Source organism: Thermobia domestica, chromosome 6 (genome assembly GCF_964235325.1).
Source record: "Thermobia domestica chromosome 6, izTheDome1.hap1.1, whole genome shotgun sequence".
NCBI lineage: Eukaryota > Metazoa > Arthropoda > Insecta > Zygentoma > Lepismatidae > Thermobia > Thermobia domestica.
Genome location: NC_137459.1, coordinates 41,161,798 through 41,183,991, shown reverse-complemented (window position 1 = coordinate 41,183,991; position 22,194 = coordinate 41,161,798). Strand labels below are relative to the sequence as shown.

The following is a 22,194-nucleotide window of genomic DNA, read 5'->3' as shown; positions in this document are numbered from 1 at the left end:
GAGGTTGCTGAGTTTACCGGTATCAGTTTTCATGATGATTTAAGTTCGTCCTCACCCCTTGGGGTAGGGGTGGGAGAGGATGACTTTTTGAAAAATAATCAGATATGCTAGGTAATTAGTAACTACTGTAATTAGAGCGAATTAAACACATTAGCATATTTTATCGCGCTTGCGCGGGACTGCTGGTTGCTAGTTTTAAATATTACTTTATTGTGAATATTTAAAAAAAAAATTGAAAAATTTTGCCGCCCTGTGCTCCAGCACAGAATAGCACTTATCTAAATACGGTCATGAGTCTTCCAGGATATCGACATACCGGACACCAGTCATGCGCTTGTCTACAATACCATGGATCTAATTGTTGCCTTGTAAAATGCATCATACCATACACCAGTCTTCACTGGCTTGCAGTGTTGAGAATATGCACGAGAGCTTTAGCATATCATGTTTCCACCACACACGCATAGTCAACGAAACTTCGCTGCCAGGCGGGAATGAAGGAGTGTCTCATGAGACTAGACTATTCCATGGTGTTTCAGAATGAAGTTGAGATCCGGGGAATTCGGGAGCCATTCAAGATGCTGAAAGTTTGTGCTATATTCTTCGAACCATGTCTGTACCATTTAAAAATGTCCAACCACGGAGTGAAGTAAAAAAACGTGATTTACCAGACAAGCAGGCCTTCTTGCAATCTCGTACCGTCAATTCAAACGTTCATTGCACCAGACGAATCGTTAACGATCCTAAACTTGGGCGACGACGGGTACACCTGAAATAGCCCGTACGTGCAAATGTACGGTTCATGGCTATAGGACATAAAATCGAGTTGACCATAGTTCTGTTGGATAATTAGCTGTTCTACCGGGCTGTGCCCTCTTACCCCGTACCAGACGCTGAATAAAACGTTCACTCTAACCATAAACCTTGCGTAGTTCTCTGCAGTTTTGCCGATTTTCGTCACTTGGCCCTGTTGACACCAGAATTGACACACTTCCCCGAACAACTCCGTAATAGAGCTGCTTTCACAATGGATGCAGTAGCCTTACAGGACTTCACAATCTAATCGTTATAGAACTGATAAATCCTGGTTACCTATCACGCGCGAACTTTAACCTTTTCAGGACGAACGGCTCAACCCTTGAGCCAGCAATTCAAACCTCTCTAGCTCAGCTCCTAATTAACCTAGAGATATGATTTTGTTATGTATCTCTTTAGAAAGGATGGAACTTTCTAATTCTGTGTATATCATTCATGTAATGGGTCCCTCCGTGAAGGGGGAGGGGAGCAAAGTTGGGTGTTTATAGTGTTCCCTCTCTCCCTTCAGAATTTGGGGGGAGGTACCCCCTGATGGAGCTACAAGGATAAAAAAATGGCATCCATAGAGACAAATGAACATACTAACTAGCCACACCCAGTCCATTACTTTTGGGCTTGAGAGGGGTGAATAGGAGGGGTATTGAATTTACCCTTTTTTTTGTATATTTTCTTATAAAGACAAAAATATATTTCAAATTTGAGGAACTCTGGCAACATTGTTATTCATCGTACGCAAGAAAAAAAGATCTCACATTTACGACAGATATTTGGGACAAAGATACACAAAAGTCAAACCCATCGGTTCAATTATCACAGACACACAAACCATACCTCGTTGAAAACCTTATAGATTAGCCATTCCAACAATGTAACTTTTGTGTATCTCGGGCCAAACCAGTAAAAGAAGAAGAAGACGAAAGTCAAAATTTTGGGTGGAAAATCAAATTTTTCGAAATTTGTCGGAGTATGGCAACTCTGTTATTTTTCGTATGCAAGGAAAAAAATCTCACATTTAGGCCAGACATTGGGAACAACGATATAAAAAAATGAATGGTGCAAGTGCAATTGGAGTGAAGAAAAAAATTCGAAACCTCGAACCTACGTGAATCATCCTCTATTTTTTTCGATAGATTGTGGTATACGCTAATATCGGCAGGCTTGGCCACGCTCCTAATTGTCACAAGCATATCAGCTATACCTCGTTGGAAAGCTTATGGAACAAACATTTGAACAAGATAACTTTTGTGTGTCTCGGGCCAAACCAGTAAAAGAAGAAGACGACGAAAGTCAAAATTTTGGGTGGAAAATCAAATTTTTCGAAATTTGTCAGACTTTGGCAACGCTGTTATTTGTCGTACGCAAGGGGAAAAAATCTCACATTTACGCCAGACATTGAGAACAATGATATAAAAAAAATGAAGGGTTTAGGTGCAATAGGAGTGAAGAAAAAAATTCGGAACCTCGAACATACGTGAATCATCCTGTATTTTTTTCGATAGATTGTGGTATACGCTAATATCGGCAGGCTTGGCCACGCTCCTAATTGTTACAAGCATATCAGCTATACCTCGTTGGAAAGCTTATGGAACAAACATTCCAACAAGGTAACTTGTGTGTGTCTCGGGCCAAACCAGTAAAAGAAGAAGAAGACGAAAGTCAAAATTTTGGGGGGAAATTAAAATTTTTCGAAATTTGTCGGACTATGGCAACACTGTTATTTGTCGTACGCAAGGAAAATAATTCTCACATTTGCGTCAGAATTGGAAACAACGATGTAGAAAAATGAAGGGTTTAGGTGGAATAGGAATGAAGAAAAAAATTCGGAACGCCGACCCTACGTGAATCATCCTGTATGTTTTCGAGAGATTGTGGTATAAGCTAACATTGGCAGACTTGGCCACGCTCCTAATTGTCAAAACATATCAGCTATACCTCGCTGGAAAGCTTATAGAACAGACATTCCAACAAGATAACTTATTGAACAGACATACACACAGACAGAGAGAGAGAGAGCGAAAGGAAAACAGTTATACCTCAGAACGCACCGTTCTATTTTTAGCCTGGTCAGAGTCAGCTGTAGCTATCAGTTGAATCTAAGGGTCGTAAATATGCATTTCTTTCAACTCCCTCCTTTGACAAGTTATTTAGTTTTAGAAAAAAATCTTGCTGACGAAGCAAAAGGAAAGAAAAGCAATGATCTTGCGACGAACAATATTAGGTGAACCAATGCGAGTTTATCTCTGCCGTTAGTAAGAGTGCATTTCTAGTGCACTTACACGGTTTATTTTTTGCACAATTGTTCACAATAACGGGAGTAAATGTGAGAATTAGTTTTCCTGCATACGACAAACAACAGTGTTGCCATAGTCCGACAAATTTCGAAAAACTTGATTTTCCACCCAAAATATTCATTTTGTCTTCTTTTTCCTTTACTAGTTTGGCCCGACAGACACGAAAGTTATCTTGTTGGAATGTTTGTTCCATAAGCTTTCCAACGAGGTACAGCTGATATATTTGTGACAATTAGGAGCGTGGCCAAGCCTGCCGATATTAGCGTATACCACAATCTGTCGAAAAAAATATAGGATGATCTACGCAGATTCGGTGCTCCGAATTTTTTCCTCCATTTCTATTACACCTACACCATTCATTTTTTTATATCATTGTCCCCAATGCCTGGCGTAAATGTGAGATTTTATTTTTCTTGCGTACGAGAAATAACAGCGTTGCCATAGTACGACAAATTTTTAAAAATGTATTTTCCAACCAAAATTTTGATTTTCGTCTTCTTCTTCTTTTATTAATTTAGCCCAAGAAACACGAAACTTGCCTTGTTGGAATGTGTGTGTTATACGGATTCCAACGAGGTATAGCTGATATGTTTGTGACAATTAGGAGCGTGACCAAGCCTGCCAATGTTAGCGTATACCACAATCTCTCGAACAAAATACAGGATGATTCACGTAGGTTCGGGGTTCCGAATTTTTTCCTCCATTCCTATTGTACCTAAACCCTTCATTTTTTAATATCATTGTTCCCAATGTCTGGCGTAAATGTAAGAATTTTTTTCCTTGCGTACGACAGATACCAGTGTTGCCATAGTCGGACAAATTTGGAAAAAAATAGATTTTTTCGCAAAAATTTTGACTTTCGTCTTCTTCTTCTTTTACTAGTTTGGTCCGAGAGACACGAAAGTTACCCTGTTGAAATGGGTGTCTCATAAGGTTTCCAACGAGGTATAGACGATATGCTTGTGACAATTAGGGGCATCACCAGACTTGTCAATGTTAGCGTATACCACAATCTATCGAAAAAATACAGGATGATTCACGTAGGCTTGGTGTTCAGAATTTTTCCCTCCATTCCTATTGAATCTAAACCCTTCATTTTTTGATATCATTGTTTCCAGTGTCTGGCGTAAATCTGAGATGTTTTTTGCTTGCGTACGGTATATATCAGCGTTGCCACAGTCTGACAAAATCTGAAGAAATGTATTTTTGAAAAAAAAAATGATTTTCGTCTTCTTCTTTTACTAATTTGGTTTGAGAGACACGAAAGTTACTTTTCTGAAATGTCTGTTCTATAAGGTTTCCAACGAGGTATGGTTTGTTTATGTGTGACATTTATGGGCGTCGGCAAGCCTGCCAACGTAAGGGTAGACGAAAATTTCTCGGGAAAATAGGAACAGGATGATTCACCTAGATTCTATCTTCCGATTTTTTTTTTACCTAGCTATTGTACCTTTGCCCTTCAGTTTTTGGTATAATTATTATCAATGTCTGGCCTACAGGTCAGAATATTTTTTTCTAGCGTACGGCTAGAAACAGTGTTGCCAGACTCTCACAAATTTCGAAAAAAATATTTTTTTCACTTTTTCTCTTTCTTTCTTCTTCTTCTATGGGTTGGGTACGGTAGCCTCAAAGGTTATCTTACTAGAATCTTTGTTTCATAAGCTTTCCAACAAGATATAATTCATACCCATGGAAGAATTAGGAGGGGTGCTAGGGCCGCCAAAGTAAAGGTCTACGATTTTCTTGAAATCCCTGCCCGTCCTGAAAAGGTTAAATAGGCCTACTGATCAACTAGTTAGCCCCGTAGCTATGCACTATTAGAGCGCGCGGTGCGTTATTACTAGCGCTTGGATTTCTGACCAAAAAACTTCGAAAATATACATGCATTTATGCCCTTAATATATAACCTAAAATAAAGATGTCTTTGGGGCTGCATGAGTGGAGGCAAATAACCCCGTGAATCGTGAACATTTACATATATTACAATCAGTACCATAATATTATAGTAATGTAAAACGTAAACTTTACATATATCAGCGAATCCTCTCATCTCCTAACAATCGTTAATGGTACGTATAGTGAGCGCGAGGAGTCTTGAAGCTGGACCTAGATTTACCAATTTCACTACGCAATAGAGCGCGAAGGTGTGTCCCGGTTGTCAACCTCCACCCATGAAATTTTACCAGTGTCGTATCTTGCACTAGATGGAGAATATCTTCTAAGGATAACAGGGTTGTTGGATCGCCCCCTCCGGATTGGATTGAAGTAGAATATTTTCCATCAATATGCATAAAACAAACTGGACTTCATATACTGTTTCAGAAAAAAAAAGAGGCTAAGGGCGAATTCTCTTATCAAAGTGATTGTGTCTTCGCCAAGTCAACAATTTTGACCGCCACACTCTGTACAGTATTCCCTCAATCTTTGTAAGCAAGACGTTTCAAATAACTTCGTTGCCAATATTGGCAATATAATTCTTAGCAATAATAACTAAATGCCAGAAATGCGCTTTTATATAACTTCGGGTCCAATTATCACCTAAACCTAAATTATGGTTGAAATATGCATTTATATGACCAATAATAACCATACTTTTGTGTTAGCAAGAGTCAGAAATGTATTTATATTTAATTGGGTATGCAAAAAGATGTCAAGATAAACAATATGACATGTCATAGAAATCCGAGCCTTAACCATCATGGAACATGCCGGCGTACAAAATCGAATTCACTATTTGAATGGATAGCCATAGTGATCGTTCGGTGTGTATGCATGTATGTATGCTCATTTTGTTGACGATAAGTTAGATATTTGTATTACGTTTTTATCGTGCTGTCAATCAGATGTAATGAAGGATGGGAGCTACTATTAAAGTGAGATTTGTGTCATTACTCTCGACTTTTTCCTGCTTCTAGTCAATGACCTGCACTCCAGACGGGTATACGTTGAATTGCTATTGCAGACTTGCGACGAGTTAGTACTTCCGGACGACAGGATTGTCAGGTACTTTATTTGCAAGAGGGCAGGAATGATAGTTTATTACGAGACGATAATCGGTTTGGTTTACTCAGAGAGATAACAACTTTATGCACTTGGAATGAAGTGTTCTTGCATCTCGTGATCTTGTAGATGTCTTCTCGTCAGAGGACAGCTAGAAGTAATTTTTATGGACATACATATACAAAGTGTTTCTAAACAACACCGACACCGTTTGGGAGGTGATTCCCGACACCAAGATAAGACGAAAAGTATAGACCAACCTGGGTGCACAAATGCTTCTTTTCGGAGTTATAGGCTGCTGAAAACATGAAAAAATGAACTTTAAAGATTCATAGTTTCAAAGTTATGGGACCTAGTCAGGTCAAGACTTCACTTAGGAATTGATATGTGCCCTATCCAAAAATCCATGTTTCAGAATTCTAAGGTACTCACGTAAGAATTTTTATGGAGGGAGTTTGGCTACGGGCATATCATTTAAAATGTTCACCAACTACCTCTATAAAAATCGTTAAGTAAGTACAGCAGAATTCTAAATCTTGGATATTTGGATAAAACACATACTAGTTCGTAACTGAAGTCTTGAGCCGACTACGGTAAGCCCCATAGTTTTGGAGCTATGGGCCTTTTTAACTTCATTTTTTTTTCATGTTTTCGGCAGCCTATAACTCCGAAAGGAAGCACTTGTGCACCCAGGTTGGTGTATACTTTTCGTCTCATGTTGGTGTCAGGAATCACCTCCCAAACGTTTTCGGTGCTGTTTTGAAACACCCTGTATATTGTCAATATCAAGATCAATGACTTAATGCTAAGTGAAATATTAATAGTTTAATATATAAAGAAGGTTTAACAATTCTAAATATATTTAACGGGATTGGATGCAATAAATAATGCAATTATTCGTAACTGTAGTAGTTACTATCTTTACGAAATGTGCTGTGGGCTTCTAGAAGTCTCGTGACTAGGGTCTTGGGACGGGAATGATGATTATTACTGCTAATTGATTCCTTGCACCGGCAGAAGTAACCTTATGGTTTGGAGTTGCAATCCATCAAGAGGGCAAAATACACCACATGTAGCATGTCATGTACACTCATGTCCAAAATTATTGTCGCATGTCTATAAATATGTTGTTGTAGGAATATAATTTGTTAACGAATTCGCCCGGTATTTCTTACAATGTTAGTATGTGTATAATCAGCAAAGACATGTATGTAGCGAATTTCATGTCAAAAGAGCAGTAAATAAGAACAGTAAAACGAAAATAAAACTTTCTTGTCCATTTAGCAACATTTTGTTTTACTCATTCTACTTTTCGTATTTTGTAATTCTTTTCTTATGAAATTTATCACAAATACACATTTCCCCATTATACAAATAGTATCAGTATTAAAAGTACCCTGCAAAATCATTATTAAATTATATTCTTACAAGGAGATAGTTGTAGATATGCAACAATCATTTTGGACATGAGTGTACATGCAAGACTATTTTCCAATATAAACTACATTAACAACATTACTACATAACTACATTACTAAATTCGATTATGACAAAATTTAATGTATATTTTCTTTATGGCATTGGAAATATCCTCACAGCTTAGAGTTAAAATCTGCCAAGAACGAAAGTGTCAATTCACTCCCTTCAATTTCAAGGATATGTTCCACGATAATTTTCGTTAAAATGTTGGCGTAATATGTTGTACATTTACTTCAAAGCTTTCCAGTCACAGTTAAAAATCAGTAAAGAATAAACTCTGATAAAGACAGTAAACATAGTCACGCGAAACTTACATGCATGGGATATACTAGCCACTGTTATCCGTTAAGACGTTAACAGACTGACTCCATTTACGAATTTGACCAAAATAATTGCTATATATAGGGAGTTTAACAAAAGTTTCTTGCCATAGTCCAATTTTGTGATGAGCGCAGAGACAATATATATATATATAAATAAATAAATAATAAAGAAAAGACAGGAAAGATGCTGGAAACGATAGGTTTTCAATCTAAAGTGTTGGAATTGTTCAAATCGTACCAGCAGTTTTGGCTCTACAGTGGTAGTCACCCCCCAATGTAATTGAAAAAAAAGCAACGTTACCAGTCATAGTGTTACAATAGAGACACATAGTTTACGCAATAATTGAACGAAAAACAAACAAAAGGAACATCGTAGAGAAGAATCAAGTATACTACAAATCTCGGTTAAATCGTTAGCATCGAGGGATGCAGGAGCGGGCCGGGAGTGGGGGTGAAATTCGTAACGAGTTGAAATTGTTTGCAAAAATCGTTTAATATGCGAAGTACATAGTGCAGTTAAACTATATCTGATACTGTTGCTTACAAACTTTATTGGCTAGACCAGTGTTTCCCAACCGGTGTGCCGCAAATGGGCCGCTGGTGTACCGCGAGGAAATCGAAACAAAATTATTAATTCTATAGCAACCAAATTGCAAAAAAATAGGAAAAATATATATATTTGTATTTCACATTACTATGATCATCTACAATGAAAAAATACTGTAATTGTAATATATTATTGTGCATACATTACTGTGTAGCAGGTAGTATTTCGAAAACAGAATTTTATTTTCCGCAGCCTCTTACACATTTCTACAGCTATTTCTACAAAGGCTGTGAAAGTTGTCATTCCCTTTTCTACATCCTACTTAAGTGAAGCTGGATTTTCTGCAATGAACACAATTAAGTGTAAGAGCAGGTCACAACTGTTAACTCCGGCACACGATATGAGGGTGTTTTTTTCAACTATCCATACACAATTGAAGATGATTATGAAAGACTATTGTACTTAAGTTGCACATTAATTTTGCTTCGTACACCAACCTGTTTTCCTTATTTTTGAAAAATTGTAATCTTCATATATTAGAAAATATTATTGAACAATTCTAACCTTTGTGTTATATTTAAATATTGTAACCTATATTAACCGTGTTAATAAATTATAAGTTTCATACTGTTACTTTTCCGTACATTTTTAATGTCGAAAAATGTACTTGTTATCATTGTTATAACCATTATTGCTTCTTTATTGTTTCAAACTAGCCGCGGTGGCTCAGTGGTAGAGCGTTCACCTCTGGTGCTTGGGGTCCAGGGTTCGATCCCAGCCCCCGCCAAGTGAACTTTGTGGTGGACAAACACCATGTGCGTGGGTTTTCTCGGGGTTCTCCCGTTTCCTCCCACTTTCTTCATTCCATCATTTCATTCATTAATCATCACCACCGTCTCCTTTAGCCTAACCGGCATAATCGTGGGACGTAAAACTCAAAGATTTCATTTCATTTTCACTTCCGTTCAAGGGTTATTGTGCGGAGTAACGGCTGTACTAACAACATATTATTATAAGTCTCTGTGTGATCCTAATAAAGTAGTAGATTTACCCTTCTATTTCTTTTAGAGTTTCACGATAAATTTTACAAAATTCTTTCGGCTTTGATATAACATTATGCACATCAAAAAATTCTGGTCACATATACTTCAAGCGTCCTGTACTCCTACCTACAGTTGGAATTAAGTCATGCAAGTGTGGATTTCTTTGGCGAATTGAGATCTTTGTTTAAAGACGAAGTATTAGAATTTCTTATGTATGGTTGCCAGAATATGGTCTTCTGAAACAAAGTTGGTGGCCAAGAGTTTTGAACAATACTGTACATACGCTTTGATTGTTTTTTTCCGTAATCCGTAGTGCTTGGAGTTAGTTAGTCAAGATTGAGCGGTGAATTCAGTTTTCTCGTGTGAGATGGATCAGTCCCTCTATCCAACTTAAAAACGTTCCACGATAATTTCCGTTACAACTGTTCGATTTTGATGTAATTTTTCGTAGATTTCCCAGTTATTCATTCACTCCGTATTTAGCTGAAATTAGCACACCACTCGGTCGAGAAAGTGTAACAGCTTTTTCAGGCCAGACATCCTGAATGAGGATTTTCGTGGGTTTTCCTCATTCACATCAGGCAAATGCTGGAATGATACCTAACATAATGCGTCTCAGGCCGCTTCCTTCCTTCCTTTCTTCCTGTCCAATTCCTCGGGTACTGTCATCATCGAAGGACGTCATCCCTCATGTGTGTGACGGGCCAACATGGCCATAGATGCCTAAAGCCCAGAAATCAAATTCCTAATCCTAATCCTGAAATCAGCAAAATAAATAAGTAAAGTGGTGATATTACCCCCTTACTCCCAATTTTTCTTTCTTTCTTTTCTTTTCTTTTTTTTATATAGAGTTCGATGTTAATTTATACAGTATAAAACTCATTAAGTTTTGACACAATATTGTGTATATTTGACTCCTTTCCGTAATCCCTCGCACTTGTGATTAAAATCAGTTACGAATGAGCGGCGAATCTAGACCCCTAATATGATATGGATTACTCTCTACTACGATTTAAAAACTATGATCCAAGATATTTTCTTTAGCATATTAGATTTTCAAAATGGCTCGAAATCGAAAACAGATAAGTGAGTCGTGATAACGGTTTCTCATGTAAAATAATATTGTCTAGGGCGCCCTTGTTCCACATTTCGATTATCTTTTATCTATTTGAAGATATCACATAATTACTGTAAAATTAACGGTATTTTAATTTCGCCGGGATGAATACTCTTAACGTGGTATCCTTCTGCTACATGTACACTTACTGTGAGAACAACCCGGGCCACCCGCAAAACATAACAAACAAACAAAAAAAACATGTGGTCATAGAAAAGCTTTTCTCCCAAATTATACTTGATCAAATAATGAAACTAAAACAGGATCATCGGAATTCATTTTTCAGTTCGTTTTTTTACTCATATTCGGGACAGTCTCGGTTTTTCTATCTGTATTGTCATTATTTACGTTTTGTGCTCTATCATTATTATTATGGACAATACTCTAAGGGGAATTAACCAACCGTATTACCTTGAGATTGAACCCAAGGCCGCGCGCACTGAATGATAATCCAGTTTCTTTTTAATTCACTATTAACAGTATATTTCACAATACCTGAGTAAAGATGTGCGTGAATCATGAAAAAAGAGCTGTTGTATACATTACTTGCAACTTTGCGGCGTGTTCGTTTTTCAGCAGTAATTTTCTCGAGTTTATGCAATTGAGTTTAAATAATCTATAAAGTCGTAGCAGTTTGTTATTGTAGCGCCACCATCCTCCGTTTCTGCTCGTGCTCATGTGTTGAGTGTTCCCTTTACCTCCCCGAGTTTCCGTGGCTTCGTGTTGACTCGTCTACTGTTGACGTAAGCATGACGTCATGATCTTGTGTGTCGTCGTAACTCGTGAGGTACAGCAAAATGATCTTTCTGGCGATCTGAGTAAAACATGCTGAGAGTGAAGTGATTACTTGTGCTTTTGATTGTTTCTGCAGAAAATAAGTATTTCCGGAAGCAATTAGTCTAACTTACCAGTTGCAGTTTTCTGTTCACCAGCATTCTGTGTGTTTTGCAGTTCTAGAACCATTTCCCAACCACACTCCCGAAGGTAAGTCATATGGGCGCCTTGAGTTGGTGCGTGGACGTGCATGTGCCTGTACATTTGTTACATTGATATTGATCAAGTGCCAGCGGAAGGAAATATTCAAACATTTCATTGAGTAAGGGGGAATTTCAGTGTTATTTCACGAAGTTGTCCTTGTGCGGGTGGTGAAAAAATATTGTAAATTTATGTTTATTATTTCTAATTGGTACCTGGCAAAAATGGTCACTTAAGTGTGCTTGACATTCCATCAAGACAAAACAGCCGGGAATCATAATTACTAGTGATGAGATTGAAGAGGCGGGTATTTTATAAACTTCTGAGGACGATTGTGTTCTCGGTTTTCTCGTCTTTAGCGATGAATTTATTGTAATTGTCAACTTCGTTGGACAATGGTCTGTCAAAACCCAAAAGATAACGTGAATGTTTACAAATAAAATGGGTACTACCTGCAGTGGTGAGGAGGTTGTAGATGACTTTCAACCACTGGGGTCCTCATTTAATAGCGAAATGTTTCGAAACAGAGCGACATTTTTGTCCGTGGATTTTGAGGTAGTGCATCATGGATGTGTGTAATTATAATGCTTATTAATACTTTATATCTATCTATTGTATATTTATAAGTCATTAAGGTAAGAAAATCAGCAAACAAGAATCAAAATGGATTAACTTTACAACGCCCGCTCCAGCAGGTATACTCTCTCAGAAACGAGAAATTACAAAGTAATAATTTTATGAAAATGGATCAAAGCTTTCTTAACCTTAAGCTAGCCAGTTTTTAACCCCTACCTTACTTATTTATATCTTACTCTACTCTGCTATACTTTTTAAAAAGGCCCTACTTTTGGATGCGCAGCTGGAGCGTGTCTTGTCAAGTTTACCCATCAAAATTTTGTGTGGAAAAATCTTCCTAAAATAGTTCTGAAGTTCGTACAATTCAGTTGTCAGGTAAATGACTGAGTAGTACCTTGAAGAATGCTTGAGACATCATCCTTAACAACTGAGCAGTATGTTTACGCATATTGAAATAATTAGGCCAGTTTGTAATTAAAATTTTAATTTAAAACTGGTCTTCGAGTCCTTGACACAGTGCAGTTAGTAGATTGTAAGCATTTATGAATATTAGGGATATATTGGGGAGTAGTGAAATACTCAAGTTACGTTTCTAGTTTATGTATAGCAGTCGTGCTTTTGATCAAGTTAGTATCAGAGTATATTGGAATACAGTAAAATCTGTTAAATTAGACACGTACATAATTTGACCGCATAGTCTATCTGCAACCATGTTAATATGAAGATGATAATGTGTTATTACTCCGTTAATTGGCCAACTTAGGCTTCAGCATACTGACGGATGACCGAGATAAAACGGTTAATTGGACAGCAAAGTACGCAGGCTTTTTAAGTGTTTGATGGAATTATTAGTTACTTGTGCTCTAATTGGTAGCAAAGCTAAAACTTGGATAGGCATGCATAAAAAAAGAGAAAAATCGTGCCCTAGAAACAGATAATACACAACACGTGAACATTTTCTTCTTTTTCATCATATTATTTTTACAGCTTATAAAATTGTAGTGTTGCTCGTACAGTTTTTATTTGCATAAACAAAACTCTGAACAAAGCGCTTTATTATCAAACAGCGAAGAAACATGTTATCAAACTGTACACAGTTTGATAATAATATTTCAAGTGTAGTCTTTTGTTCGAAGTTTTATTTATCTAAATATTATTATAGCAACTGAAAAAAAAACTTTTTGTTCATGTGTCATTCGAGTTGTCGCAATACGTTGCAATATTTCTCCTGATTTTCGAATTTAAAACTTCTTGCTGTCCGGTGATGTAGTGTTATAATGCAACTTGCATGGTAGCAAAATATAGAGATCCAAAATTTCAAACTTAGTTAAATAACTTTTCATCTCTATTCTGGTCACATTCATAATATTGGGTCTCAGATCATTATATGGAAGTGGCAGACCTCAAACTCTGCGGTAATGATTTTCAATCTTCCCTTATTAACGACCCACTTTACTGTATGCCCATGATACCACGGTAGACTGATTCTATTTTATTAGTAGTAATAATATAAAACAAAAGAGTAAGAGTGCACTTTGTGCAGAACATTCTTACGAACCGATACAATAAAAGCAATTACACTTTATTAATTTTAACAAAATGGGTCCAATCTTCCCAAACTCTAAGCTAACCCGACCCTACCTTGCGTCATGCCAACCAACGTGACAAAATCATTTGTTCTGCATAAAGTGCACTCTTGCCAACAAAAGTTTCTGTATGTAAGTATCGGACATTGTGTAGATAGACCCAGTAATGCACACAAAATTTCATCAAGGGGTGTTCAAGTATTCTCTCATTGTTTTAAGAACATGCGATTTTTTTTAAAAAAATATATAACCTTTATCTGAATATAATAAATGTTTATTTTCCAATAATATTGCACATGAGGTTAAAGCTCAAACTTCCCACGTGTGTACGACACTGGAGAGGGCTGTTAGCGCTTTTTTAATAGAAGCTGCCTGTTGAGAGATGTCAGAGGAAGAGAATGGGCCAGAGCTTTTTATACCAAAATCTACACGGGATGTCCAATGAAATATTTTTATTTTTGGGTGCTCACTTATGTTTAAATTCTAAAATTCCGCCAAACACCTGTTGAAAAAGCCCTAGGTTATAGTTAAGGAGCCGTACTTCCCATTTAGGGAAGGACGAGAAACGCCATACTTTCAGGAATTATTCAATGACTATCTAGGATGTTAAAAAGTAGGTAATAGACTGAGTTCTTGCCCTTGTACTTAGGGTGTTTAGGTAGTGCAACAGTAAGATGTATCCTCGTGCACGGGAGATGAGAAGTAGCTGTTCTTAACTATTACCAAGCCCTATGCCGTCTATCATTAATATTTATTTAGTAATATGCGTTCGATGCCAGTTGAAAGTCGCAGAAAGACAATAAGGAAAATGCTATGTTTAAAGGTTTCATCCCGGCATTGATTTGATAGAACTGAGAGAAAAGTATGGAACAACCTCAATCAAAAAAGGGACAGAACCCTGAAGCTTCTGATTGCAAAGTATTAATTCACTCCCTGTTACGAACTAAAAAAAAAGTAATAGTATTTATGTAAATATAATAATAATAATAATAAAAGGCAATGTTTTTAATCATTCTTTTTAGATTAAAAGTAAAACAAAAAAAGACATTTTTAAACTTCAAACAAACTAGACTCAAGGAAACAATCAAGAAAAAAAAATAGTTTCCCTTGCAAGTTAATATTTCTATAAAGTTTTTAAGTACAAAGATCTCGGCTACTTTATACGAGGGTCATTCAGAAAGTTATACTTCCAAGGGGATACCTTTGTGTTTGAAAGATAGCACCGATACAGGTATCAGTTGAAAGCTTTGTTATGCTACAAATGGTGGCATCATTTTTCAACATAGTTCCCATTACGGGCAACATACTTTCACCAACTTGAAATAAGATTTTTCATGCCGTCGGCAAAGCATTCTGGTGGCTGCTGAGGACACTATTGCAAACAGCTGCTTCCACCTCCGCGTCACAACTGTAGCGTTGATCCTTAAGTTTGGGGAAGAGCCAAAAGTCGCAGGGCGGAAGATCCAGAATATGGGCAGGACGAGGCGTCGCTAGCAGATGGGACAACTTTGAATTCTTTAGGCGGAGGAGAGGACGTGTGGCGGTACTCCATCGACTGACGCTTTGTTTCCGGATCGTAATGTTGTATCCATGACTCATCGCCGGCGATGAATGTTCTGGGCGCACAATCTTCCGCAATCAGAAATTCAATGACAACTGACTGTTTCAACCAGACGTCACCACTGGGTGCCATGGATTGCTCCGTTACTCTGGAACGAGAAGAGATAAGAAGTTGCATTATATAGCTTAAATATCAGTGCATTAATGATGAACAGTTCAAAATGTTTGTCATACTATTGGCAAATAATGGGCTTGGACGCATTACTTTCTGAATTACCCTCGTATATAAAAGTGATTTGGTCGCTGGGCATTTTGCGCATTAGATGGTTAATTGTTTCTGGAACATTTAACACTTAAAAAGTAGCTCATAACTTTACAGATTAAATTTAAATATAATTGTTAAAAACCAACCTTCACTAGAATCGAACAATGGATTTTGTAATATAAACCAACTAAAGTTAGAAGGGGCACTTGAGACCGCGGTGGCTCAGTGGTAGAGCGCTCACCTCTCTTGCATGGGGTTCCTGGTTAGATCTCAGCTTGCGCTCAGTGGGTTTTGTGGTGGACTGACAATGTGTGTGGGAGCTTTCTTGGGATCCCACAGATTTCTCTCACTCTTTTCATTCAAATATTTCAAATTATAAGTGAAGCTCTTGAAACGAGAAAAAGATATTTCTAATTTTACGAAGTTTTAAATTAGTTTTGCATCTGAGTTTCTTTATAACACTATTTGCATTTCATTAACCATAAAAATGAAATCTTTTAAGGTTTATTTTACTTTAAGATTAGAGTTTCTTTCAGCAGTGAGGCTATGTGAGCCGTAGACCTACAGCTTAACGTGGGATCCGAATCACATGAGCTCCTGCTGGGAATCAAACCCAAGTCGTCTGCACGTTTGAAATTTTGTCCCACAGTTATACCCAGTTGGCCAATGGAGACGAATGCTTAATTAAAATGAATTATTATTAAATAGTTGGTGAAATATAAATGCAAGAGAAACTAGAGAATTCTCAGAAAATCCACAGACGTGATGTTTACACTTACAAGGCCTGGGATCGAATTAGGACCCCAACGCCAAGGGTGTGTGCACAGTGTCTCTGTGGTAGAGCGCTTACGTCTGGTACGTGAGATGTCATCCCGCGTAGCGTAGTCGCTAACGCTCTTGCCTTCGGTGTGAGCGGTTTCGGGTTCGATTCCTGGTGAGGGCACTCGGTCGAAAAAGTGTAAAAAGAGTTTTCAGGCCACCCTGGGTTTTCCTCATTCACACGAAGCAAAATGCCGAGATAGTACTTAACATAAAGGTCCCAGACTGCTTCCTTCCTCCCCCCTATCCTTTGGTCCTTCCCTTTCCTCGGATAATGTGATCGTCGATGTATGACATCCCTCATACGTGATGGGCTAACATGACCATAGATGCCGAAAGCCCAGAAATCTAAATCCTTAAACCTTAATCTGGTCTGGTTCGATTCCGCGCCAAGTAAGTTTGTGGTGGACAACGTCGTGTCCTCCGTGGGTTTTCTCCCACTTGCTCATTCCACCAATTATTCCATCTTGATTTAATCATAGTCTCCCTTAGCCTACAGGGCATAAAACCCGGACGTTAAACTCGGATTTCATTTCATTTCTAACGCCAAGGGTGAGTGCTCCATTTCTGATCCATAACATTTGTGGGGAGTCATTTGAGCAGTACAGGAGGGCTTAATTCCCCCCTCCTCTGAGTGCGATAAACACACATTGATTAAATGTATAGTAAACCAGTGTTATAAGGAAAATCTTATTTCGGCGGAGAACTCCTCTCCCCGAACAAAATCTACAATGACGCTGCTTTTAGCAACAAACCTACATAGTTACGATAGCATATTGCTAGAGCGCTTACATTTGGTTTCAAGAGTCGAAGGTTTGATTCCAAACCTTGTGCGTTCATAGTAGACGACATTGAGAGAGAGAAAGATCCAAATACGGATACAGAGAAGGATGATTTACATATGCGAGATTAGAATTTGAGAAAAAAAAATGATCGAGTAGCATCCATATTATGACAATTTTTGATTTTGTGAAACAGAAAGAAAGTTTCCGAACCGCGAGGATCATATCAGACAGTTGTCGAATTAAGGTGAACTCTCTTTAGAGCATCAGATAATCGCGAAAGGAGATAAAGATCTTAAGATCTGGGAAATTTAGATTTTTTAAGAAAAATCTTTAGCTTCCGAGACTGGTTTCGAACCACGAATCTCTTGGTTATCGAACCATGATTTTTTACATTCAGCCATGGAGAACACTACTCATTTGTTCATATACTTTTCGCTTAGCTACGTTGAGGCACTAATAGAATGAAATATTCGAAAAGTTGACATGAACGTAGGCCTCTTGTAGCTTAGTTACAGGATGCATAATGAACTTACCGTTGTTCAGGAACACTTTTTAAGGCAACCAAAGTTTGTCACTAAATCGAATTGCTACGATTTTAAAGCCAGAGTGAGAGGTGAAATATTCCTTGCTAAAATTTCTCGTATAAGTAACGACGTTTGTTCTTTTAAAGTTTCAGGGGGAAATGCAAGCCAGAAGAAAAAAATAGTAAATTTGCTAGGAAAGTTCGCATAGAATCCTTGAGAAAATTCGACTAACTCGTCACTATTGTTTTTACATAGTGGTGGCTTGCTAGAAATCAATTTATGATGGACAGAGAAAGGAAGAATTTCAAATTCAGCATCCAACCCTCCTATGTAATATTCTTAATGTCACTGATTTACAATAAGGATGTTCTGTGGGAAATCATTTTGTCTACTGTGCTTTCAAACTGAGGAAAGTACTTTATCTGCTAAATAGTGATTCGAGAGTAACCCCTGCCTATTACCAAGAGGCTATTGAGGGGGGGAGGAAGACTCTCCGTGTCTGTATCTGAGTATGTCCGTTAAAGCAAGAGCTTCGTTCCGCAATAATGCATATATTTCTGCCGGAGCAAAAAAAGAAGAAAAATCTGTCCGTATTTTGGAGGTGTCCATTAAGTTAGGTTTCGCTGTATATGCATTTCAGTAGTAAGATTAATACCATAACAGAGGAATTAATGCTGCTAATCAAACCAGTGGCGGCTCTTGAGAGTAGCCATATGGGTAAAAAGTTATTGGTAGTTTATCACTACAAGCGAGGGTTAGCAAAAACCATGGTTGGTTGGGTAAAAATTAAAAAAAAAAGAAACATTGATTTAAATATTTTGCTCAATGTATTTATATGGACAGAAATAAGTTTGTCTTCCCTTTGTGTTATGCAACACCGGGGTTATTCGCGTAGGCGGCCCCAGGATTTTAGTAATGTGGTTGCAGGCTTGGATGGGACAATACATCCTAACATTGTTGCCAGAACGCTCTGCACTATTGAGCCTTAAAATCTCAGAAATAATCCCTAACCATTACTTAGAAAAAGAAAAACACGGTATGATAGCATCTAACTTGAGATACTTAAGAAATCATAAAAATATATCCAAACATAGGAAACAAGAAATATTCAAAATAGAAAGGATTATTGTAGGAAATCGGAAAATCGAAGTTAATGTGGGTGTAGCTGCACCCACTGCACCCATTGTGGCGTTGCATGGTTATTCGGGAAGGAGCCACATAAGCTTAAAGAAGCCCGCTCAGTAAATTTCTTAAATCGGGAAACTCCCGCCTTAGCCACCAGGAAAATCCCGTCATTACTTGAAATGCAAAGCAATAACGGGAAAATCTTGTTATTGCTTTGCATGTAAAATTTTAAGGTTAACGTATCATAACCAGTACGGTAAAACTGAGGTATTAAATTATAAATTTAGTATGTAGATATCATTGAAAGTCTAATCCAAGCTAATATTGGAAGCTACGTAGGCAGTCTATAAATTCAACCAGTTTCTATCAATATATTTAAAGCAACATTAGCTTCTTTATAAAACAACAGGTATTCAGGCAAGCAGAAATATACAATGTGGTTTCGTATGTTTAGGTTTATCATTCTTACGTAATACCGAGGTTATCAAGATTATTTTCGTTTAAAATGACATCCGAACTACTCTTGGTTTAGACTTGAAAGAAGGGTTATAGTTCGACCGAGAATTGAACATGGGATGCCTTGATTAAAAGATGAAAAGGAGATAAAACTAATGCAAATGTATTGATATACGGAAACGTCACCATGAAGTTCACACGATTCACATTTTTCGTTTTATTTATTTATTTCTTTATTAATTTTTAATTTTTTGGTTTAAACCAGCCAACTCTGCTACAAGCCAAGACAAAAAATTTATCTTCATCGCGGTATACAAGAATTAGTACGTTAGTTAAGCTTTTTCCCATAGCTTATAGCGATAAAATTAATTTTTTTTTATGCCGATGTGGCTTCCAGTGAATCAGTTTTTTCCTTTGTAATGAACTAGAAGAATGATTTATTTTGCTTTTTCATTTTTTTATCGTCGCAGCTAATATCAAAACAGTTACGAGTAAAAAAAATAAACTCTAAAAGTATAATTCTGCCGGTCATATTATATGGATGTGGAAGTTAGTCACTGACTCGCAGAGAACAGGAACCGGGGTGTAGGTGGGTTCGACAACTTTTTTTTCTTCTTTTAAGAAAAAAAATACAGACGCGGAAAACAGCAAATTGGTGAATTTAGAATTTTAAACTTCAGAATAGTAACAATTCAGGGAATATCGTATGCATAATAAGCGTCAAGACATTTCAAATGGGCGAGGAACATCTCGTAGTGAGTAGAGTTAGAAGTAGGCATGCATACAGTTTTTTTCTTTTTTGTTACCAGGGGGTCGAATACTACAAAACACTAGTCTGTGTACTTACTATTCAACCAGTGTTACTATGCACTCAGGAAGATAATTAATTGTAAAGTACTGCCATGTATATTCACAGAAGAAAATATAGAACTAGTTGTTTTATAAGAAAAGAGAGCACAGATGAAATGAGATCAGCTGTTGAGTCGACATCAATCATTTATCTGCTAAACAAGTGTAATTTTATTAAGTGTAAAATGCATGTCTAGTTACGAAGTTTCCTTTGGTAGCCCGGACCCCCCCGGAACTTCCACGTGTGCGCCCCTGGTCAGAAAGCCTAAAGGGAAAGATATTTTGGTTAGACCAGAAAGAAGTTGGGAGGATAATATAAATCAGGATGTTGTAGCAATGAGTAGTAATAATTCACACTGGATTGACTTGGTTATAGGGATAGACATGGGCGTCTCTGGCGGGGGAGACGAGGGGGACGCGTCCCCCTCAATATTTTAAAGTACAAAATATTCAATATTTTATTCTAATTTATTTACTAATGACAGAATAACCACGCTATTTGGAGTATAATATTCAGGCTATGAAAGGATTATAAGGATTATAACAGACTTGTTGATATACCTAAGGGAATCCGTGAAGGTAATCAAAAAGCTAACAAATGGAATCGAAGATAATAAACAGGTTGGGCTTGGTAGTACCATTTAAAGCACTTTCCTTGATGTCCCCCCCCAATTTTACATGTCAGGGACGCCAGTGGGGATAGAATCTAATGGAAGTATTCTGTTTCTTCTACAATGAACCTTTGAAATCCTTAAGCCATAGAGTGAGTGATATATACCAAGAAAGAAAACACACTATCAAACACAGTTTTGTTAAAACAAGAAATATAGCATTTCAGTTACTAGTTACTGGGCCGTAATGTGGGTTCCTGTCACCACGGCATGACTTGTCCTCAGGTTGCGGATTGAGAATGCGGCCTTTAGATATAGAGGTTAGCTGCGAATATATTGAATAAGCAGTCATGGACAGACGTCATGGGGTGGTCCTCTCCAGCTTGGGTGTTTGACGTGAGACTAACAACCTCTCATCCTGTAAAAGGCACTTGTTCAGAAACATTCATAGAAGCCTCGTACCGGGACTGATAACTTGGCACGACTTCAGAAAAATAAAATGGACATAAGATTTGGAAAATGAAATATAAGAAGTTCTTATAGGGTAGGCGCGTTATAAATCTTGAACGAGTTAGATGGGGAGAAAGAGCAATAAAATACGGAAATTTTACGTTCTCTGACGGGCAAGGAAATAAAAATCACCAACTAGGAACAGGATTTTTGGTTCACAGTAGAGTAATATCAGCAGTTAAACCGTGCTGAGTTTGTTAATGATAGACGTTCTTTTATTATTATTATTATTAAGGGTCGGTGGTGTGATATGATTATTCTGAATGTACAGACCCCAACAAAAGATGAGGACAACACAAAAGACTGTTTTTACGAAGAAGTAGAATGGGTAGTTGATCAACTCCTGCGATACCATATGAAAATTTTATTAGATTTCAATTCGGAGGTACTACGCACGGTCACTCAGTGTTTAAGCGATCACGTCTAGTACGAGAGGTCCTTGATTCAATCCCCGGCTATGCGAGATTGTGGACAACACTGTGTCTGTCTGGTTTTCTCCGAGTTCTCCAGTCCAATTCATCAATAACTAATTACTTTAATCATCCATCTTCTTAAACCGAAAGTGAGATATTAAGATTTTTTTTTTCATATTTGAAGTAGTCCAGTGGTGCAAAAATGAATTAGAGCTAGTATATTTTTTCTTGTTCCTTGAGTGTCCGTTTAAGAAATAAACAGACTATTTTCGTCGAGAAAACTAAACATTTTCATTTCTCATCAAAGGTAAGATCACTTTCATCACCTGGAAATATGGTGTCAAGAAACTTGTGGGACAGTATTGGACTGTAGTATGTTTATTAGCCTCGAAAGCTAACGTTGTTGCCACTTGCAGGATTCCCCAGTTTAACGTCCCACTATTGTCTGTTAGGGTAGGTGAGACTGATTTAGGCAAGTGAATGACTTTGAAAGAATTTATGGAATGGAAAAGTAGGAGGAAACA

General features: G+C 37.4%; 1 protein-coding gene across 6 annotated transcripts in view; it reads left to right on the top strand.

Moving 5' to 3' along the window:
* The window catches only part of LOC145687959 (ubiquitin-like modifier-activating enzyme 1), a 163,155-nt gene that overhangs the window by 48,960 nt on the left and 92,001 nt on the right, over positions 1-22,194 (top strand). Inside the window, exon 1 of one of the 6 annotated variants that reach the window (XM_081761563.1) lies at positions 11,338-11,600. The exons of 3 other annotated variants lie outside the window; for them this stretch is intronic. Coding sequence is in view for 1 of the 3 variants with exons in the window: in XM_081761560.1 (XP_081617686.1) it covers positions 12,018-12,146 (129 nt within the window). In the remaining 2 variants the exon portion in view is untranslated. Of the gene's footprint in view, positions 1-11,337; positions 11,713-11,741; positions 12,147-22,194 lie in introns of those variants that run through there. 2 more of the 6 variants (XM_081761564.1, XM_081761560.1) reach the window with 2 other exon arrangements.